Source organism: Alosa alosa, chromosome 3, assembly GCF_017589495.1.
Source record: "Alosa alosa isolate M-15738 ecotype Scorff River chromosome 3, AALO_Geno_1.1, whole genome shotgun sequence".
Classification (NCBI taxonomy): domain Eukaryota; kingdom Metazoa; phylum Chordata; class Actinopteri; order Clupeiformes; family Clupeidae; genus Alosa; species Alosa alosa.
Window position 1 is genome coordinate 9532004 of NC_063191.1, and position 7500 is coordinate 9539503.

The 7500-nt window shown below is 48.2% G+C and overlaps 1 protein-coding gene across 1 annotated transcript in view; it reads left to right on the top strand.

Annotated features, from left to right (window-relative positions):
* Positions 1-7500, top strand: part of LOC125291593 (neuropilin-2-like) — a 106673-nt gene that overhangs the window by 91987 nt on the left and 7186 nt on the right. The window contains 3 exon segments of the mRNA XM_048238417.1: positions 1-90; positions 2210-2309; positions 7018-7252. The exon segment at positions 1-90 is cut by the window's left edge and continues 7 nt beyond it. Coding sequence (XP_048094374.1) covers positions 1-90; positions 2210-2309; positions 7018-7252 — 425 coding nt within the window.

Consider the following 7500-nt stretch of genomic DNA (forward strand, 5'->3'; position numbering starts at 1 on the left):
TTGAAGGCTACTTTGAGCATGGCAACAGAGGTCACATCTGGATAGATAACATCCACATGAGCTCCAGTACAGAGCTGGAACAGTGCACCCGTAAGTCACACACACACACACGCACATATACACACACACACACACACACACACACACACACACACACATACACAATCACTCACACTCTCTCTCTCTCAATGTCTCTCTCACACACACATACACACCCACCCCGTACCCACAAAGCTGGGCGATTAGTTGGTGGTCATGCCGTGAGATCATTAATTTTGTGTTTCCCACTGAAGTAAATATCTAGATATCTCCTCCATCTACTAGAGGCCCTGTTACTCTTGGTGTCCATCATAGTAACACACACACACCACACATACACACACACACACACACACACACACACACACACACACACACACGCGGTCTCGGTTAAAAAATTCAACCACATCCATTACGGTGCAGGGGTTGTTTGTTAATGAGAATGAAACAGTACAAGGTCAGGGATCATCACGGATACTATTCACTGACTTAAGAGTAAAACGGGTTCCTCTCTGTATGAATTCAGCTATCTGTCTGTCACACACACACACACACACCCGTGCACACACACGCGAGTGCACACACAGACACACACACACACACACACACACACACACTCACACACACACACACACACACACACACACACACACACGCCCTTTGGCTGCTGTGCCCTCTGTGACGGCCGAGTTCAAAAAGGAAGGAAAACAGCCCTTAATGTCGGGGATTCACACTGGCAGGCTGACAGCGAGTGAAAGCGAACAGAAGGTGAATCTGGGGAACCGAGGCCGAGGCCCAGAACCTGCTATCTAATCTATGTTTGTGCTTCTACTTCTTCTTTTCTCCTTTCCTCTCCCCTCCTCCTCCTCCTCTCCTCTCCTCCTCTCCTCCTCCCTCCTCCTCTCCTCCTCCTCCTCTCCTCCTCCTCCTCCTCTCCTCTCCTCTCCTCCTCCTCCTCTCCTCTCCTCCTCTCCTCTTCTTGTCGCTCTGCTCTGCACTGCACTCCTCTGCTCCTCCTCTTATTTGTAAGCAGACTCTTCCTCGAGCCGTCACGGGGAATTAGCAGACAGACAGCCCCCAAGAAGCCTGCCTGACTGAGGGGCGCTCGCTACACACACACACACACAGAGAGACACACACTCACACAGATACACACATATACTGTAGACTCACACATATATGGAGACACACACACAGATACACAAAGACACATACACACACACAGACATATACATACACACACACACACACACACACACACACACAGTGCTAGGTTTGGAACACACATCAGAGCCCGTCTTGGGTCGATCTCAGCGGGAGCGTACCTATCTTCCCTGGGTCCTATGTTCCCCACTTTGTATTGGACCAGAGAACATAGGACCCTAACCCCGAGCGGGAAACATAGGACCGGGGGAACATAGGGATGACCCCATCTCAGCTGCTGTCTGGCTAGCATTAGCATCTAGCTTAGCTTCAGCCATGGAAATAAAAGGGTTGTGTGCCAGCTTATGTCCCAAACTACCCGTGCATCCTTGGATGCACTACACTTGGGTCAGATCAGAATTCGGAGATAATAGCCTGTAGCTAGTTGTGTAGCGTTAGCTTGGCTTCAGACAAGCTAATTAATTGAGGCGTTAGTTGTTGCCTTATGGCAGCGACTGCTCCGCTTTAGAAGACTGATGAGATCATCATAGACATGTCCCTACCAGTCTAGGATATTCCCTCAAAGTCAAGGTTAATACACACCCTGTGTTGCCTCCAGTTAGCACTTTGTACTGAGAGCTAGCGTAGTGTTGTGTTAGCATTGTTTGTTAAACAGGCTAAGGGAAGTGGTCAGCCCTTGGGCATGCTGCTGCTCTGTTATTTTCTCTCCTGTCTGGTTCAGGTCAGACAGACTGTCTATGCTTAGACATGGCAGACATGGTAGATATGTACAATACAAAGCCTACCTAATGCATACCACAATATAACACTCAACTGTTTGACTTAACAATCACATAGAAACACACCCCACACACGCCAAATACATAAACACACATACACACACACTCCCTTCAGCTGCATGCGCTACACACCACACACACACACACACACACATTTATTTCCCTTGATATTTCTGTGCCTGGAAACGTTCTTATCGAGATTACTGTGCGTTTCACCAATACCACAGCAATGTCGTCTTGTGTTGCCAGATCCCCGGAAAGCTCCGACAAGCCCCAGTGCCTCTCCCTGCCTCTCTTCTCTGCGCCAGCTAATTGTCTGCGTCTCAGGTATTATAAAATATTCTGTTTTAATAAATAAGCTCTGAGATGGGCGTGATTTGGCACTGTTCATAACAACAACAACAACAACAACAACAACAACAACCATCTCTTCATTACATCATAACAACGACTTATATATATATGCTCGTTTCCTCTCTTTCTTTGTTTTTCTCTCTCTCTCATTCTCTCTCTCTAACTCTCATTCTCCCTCTCTCTCTCTCTCTCTCTCTCTCACACACACACACACAGAGACAGCATCCTGTGCAATAAATCACTTCTCATTCTCATTCCCTGCCAAACGACTCTGAAATAAATCACCTCCTCATTGAAACAAGAGTGTCGGCCATTAGCTTGTCTCTTTAGCTGTTTGAGATGGGGGAATGATGTTTAGATTGACTGAAATGAGTCCCCCCTCTCACCCCTTTATAAACACACACACACACACACACACACACACACACACACTCAATCTCAGTCACTCACAAACGTGTAGCTTGTATTGTACAGAGGTATATCTTTAATATAGGATAAAGCTATTTATCCTTTAAGTATATTTCAATCTTGTTACTTATATTGTACAGAAGTATTAATGTAGAATAAAGCTGTTGGTCCTCCATTTGGTGATTAGTACTTCTCAGCTCACGGTGTGGTTTCTCCTCTTGTCCCAAACCATTGAGCCGTCCCTCTGACACCACCAGTAAAATGAGTTCTGATTCTTCTCTTCAGACCGTGTCACATTTCCACATCCTGTCTCTGTGTGTCCGCGCTTCCTGCCTGTTGTCCAGCGCACCGTTGTCCAGCTTGCAGTGTGTGACGTGTCCAAGCACCACCACCGCCATCACCACCACCACCACCCCACACACACACACACAAATACAGACACACACACACACACAAACACAGACACACACACACACAAACACAGACACACACACACACACACACACACACACACACACACACACACACACACCACTCTGACGTGGCCACTTTCACTGTCTGCCACCCTGTGCCCCCATGGCACCCACACCGCTGCCTGCTATGCCAGCCTGACTTGGATCGGGACGTGTGGCAGGGGCCTTGATCCCCTGTCACCGATCAGGGAAACCAACTGGCGTATTGATTATTGATTATTGCAGTGATGCCTTCTTACAGACGTGCCTGTATATAATAGATACTGACATTTGTGAAGATTTGTTGGGGGGAGGGTGGGGTTTTGGAGGTATATAGGAGGGTGGGGTTTTGGAGGTATATAGGAGGTATTTAGGGTGTATTCAGTGCAACTCTCCCACCATCCACCCAAAAAAACTCTGGAGTTCCACAACTGTCATGCATCTGCTGTCCAGGTGAACCTGTAGTCATGACGTTGTAGAGAGACACTAACATCATCTGAATAGACAAAAGTACGCCTGCTATTATACCCACAGGAACTTCAATGACATCCCAATTCTGAATCCATACATATTGATATGGAGTTGGACCCCGAGTTACAGCTGCCACAGCTTCCACTCTTTCACGCTGTTGGGAAGGATTTCCACAAAGACTTCACAGTATCTGTGGACATTTTTGCCCATTCAATCTGAAGAGTATTTGTGAGATGAAATCCTTCCCAAAAGAATGGACTATCTTATAGCTTCAAAAGGGGCCATATCAATACTTATGGATTCAAGATAACGTGTGTCATTGAAGTCACTATGTTAAAACATCACCAATATCATTGTCTATACTGTATAGTGTATGTCTTGGACACTAAATGTGTGAATTGCACACAACAGTGGCATAGCTATCTATTATCAAATGGCAAATAGTTCTGCCAGAAGGTTCTACTGTTGGCAGCTGCTCTCCAGGGGTTGGTTTCAAGGCCAGACACAGGAACTCTCTAGGGGCTCGGCAAGCAAAAGCAGCACTGAAGGGCCTACAAATACTCCACTATCAGAAGTAAATATAGAAAACTCTGGGAGAAGTTCATACACAGGCCTCAGATCAGTGCTTCAGCCACAGAAAAACCTTTAGCATCTAAGAAGGGATCTGTGCCTTTCTGATCAGGGTTTCTTGTTAGAACTTTGCAAAAGTTCCGAGTTCTGAGGATCTTTGTCTTTATTGTGTTCTAAGAGTGCTATGACAACCATCATGTGAGGAAGCACTGATCTGGCCCTGGAGTAGGCTACTTGAGGGCTGCTTCCTACCCTGGCCCTGCCTGGCTCCACTATGTCCTGTGATGAGGGTGTGAGCATGTATCCCATCATGCACCTGTGTGAAGCCTCCGTCCCAGTGCTCTAATATTGATGCCTTTCTGGGTTTATACTCTGAGAGAAACAATACCGAAAAATAAAACATATGCCAATCAAAGATACTAGCTCTCATAGCGAGCTCAGATCCCAGAGTGCAACTGTGTCTTTAAGCTGCGCAGAAACATACAGCCAGGTACCCCATGACCATAATCTTCTGTTAGCGTAGTCCAGTCATTTTTCAATGTTGTCTGCTGTGTGTATACAGTATATCAGTGATATTGCCAGACCCCATAATGTGTGTGTGTGAGTAAGTGTGTGATGTGCTGAGGACATACAAACACACACACACACACACACACACACACACACACATACGCTTTGTGATCCATATGTTGACTTTCTCGGATACTGAAGTTGAAGAAGGGGTTGCAGCAAGTGGAAAGAGTAAGCGTGAGTTCTTTAGCTTCTGTTGTGTGATTATATGTTCCTCGGAGGGTTTGGTGCCCTCTCTCTCTCTCTCTCTCTCTCTCTCTCTCTCTCTCTCTCTCTCTCTCTCTCTCTCTCTCTCTCTCCATTCTTCAGTTCCGCACCATAAATGGAATTTTCTGGATCTGTTTACTCTACCTTAGTGAAATGTCAGACTGATTTGAATCCAAGTGCTACACACACGCGCACACACAGTCTCTTTCTCTCTCTGTCTTTCTCTCTCTCACACACACACACACACAAACATACAAACACACGCGCACACACACACACACACACACACACACACACACACACACACACACACGTACCTTTGCACTTGCATACCACTTCAAACACACACACACACACACACACACACACACACACACACACACACACACACACTCACACTCACATTCTTTCTCTGAATTTGTGCCAGGATCTGAGACCCAGCTTCTGAGTGCTGCTCACATCTGGCTTTGCTACGTTTTGTTTGTGGAGTATGTAATGAACAGGGGAGATGTACTGTAGCTCAGAGGCATTCTGGAGGCCTGAGGAGGGTGTCTGTCAGATAGGAAGTTACTGTGGCCCTGATACGGCCCTGATCTGGCATTGATCTGGCTGTGCTCTGGTACTGATCTGACATACATTTGTGTTGGCGGGTCATTGTGCTGCTGCTGTTGAGTGTTTTGTAGGATGGGGCTTTTAGGGGGGCGTCTTGGATCGCTCTCCTCTCTGTTGTTGGTGTTGGTTTCCACGGAGATGTTTGACTTGAGGTAGAAAAGAGGCCTGCTGGGAAAAAAAACAGTTGAGAAAAAAACACTGGCCCAGTGACCATGCACATTATCTCAACACACATACACACACACACACACACACACACACACACACACACACACACACTCACTCAAAACAGGATGTCTGGTATGGACTACCGTAGTGAGAGGAATTCATAGGCACACACTTTATCACACACAAACACATACACACACACACACACACACACACACACACACTCTAACTCACAAACTTAGCCATACACACTCTCAAAACATCCACACACTTCACATGCGACTAAACACTGTTCACTAGCTTTAATCCAGCCAATGTATTAAACCCAGAAGGTTTCCTTCAGTTTCCTGCTCTGTTCCCAGGAAGAGTTTAGATGATGGCCTTGTTGTGCAGTGGCAAACCATGACCTTTGACCTTTTTCACCACTCGAAATGAGAACCGTTCTCAGTCCAGTTCAGTCCAGTCTGTGTCTAGGGCATCTCCGGCTTACCACTGGCAGAAATATGACAGCAGCGTAAACACAAAGACGTTGGCTTGCACTAACTGTTTACACCCTTGAACGTGGAGAGCTTCGCGTATGTGCATCTACGTGTGTGTGCCGATGATGTCTGTTCGTGTATTGTGCAATGCAAGACAAACCGAAAATCCGACATCCCAATCATTTCACCCAAAAATCACATAAGTAATTGAAAATATCTCATAAGCCACGACCAATCATTGGCTTATTAACAATTGATTACTACTTGCTTAATTGATTAATTGGTTGATTGAATTGATCCATTGCTATTACTGAATCAGTAAGCCAATCAGATGGAGCACCACCATCGCCTTGCATGCCTCATATACTCCACCCCCCCCACCCCCCCACCCCCCCCCCACCCACCCTCACACACACACACACACACACACACACCCCACCCACCCTCACACACCCCACACCCTGCCTCACACACACACACCACCCACCCCACACACCGCTTTACACTGCGGCACCCCACACACACACACACACACACACCACCCACCCCATTCATCTCCCACACACACACACCCCACCCACCCTCCAGCTTACACTTACACACACACCCACCACCCACCCTCCACAGACACACCCCACACACCCCTCACACACGCACGCTTACACACACACACACACACACATACACACACCGCAGCAGCCAACCTCTTCTGTGTCTCTGGGTTCCCCTCTTCCTCCCCCCCAGGGGAACTTCCTGGGCGGGGCCCGGTTTGCCGGTGGCCCGGTTGCCCACGACCTTCTGGTGTGGTGATGCGGCCCGGGCGGCGATCTCGCCTTGCTGCTGTCTTGTGGCGGGGGCTGGTGCTGGCCCTCTGCCCGCCCACCCGCTACCGACTGGCGCCAAGAAGAGCTTCGCCACACCGCACTCGACCCGTGGCCTGGGGGCTCGCTCTACCCCAGCACCACCCTCAGCGGGCCGGGCATGGAGCCCATGCTGACCATCAGGATGGACAAGGAGGAGCCCGTGTCCCACTGCTGAGAGGCAGAGAGAGAGATGGAGGGATGGAGGGGAGAGAGAAGAGAAGAGTATCACGACGGGAGGCTACCGCCCAGGCTTGCCACCTTGGACTGGGCTGGAACATCGGTCATCTAAACAAGACTCTAGTGGAGGAGATAGAGGGAGAGAGGAACAGTGGAGCTCTCTCATGGAAGGGGACAGGTTATTGGA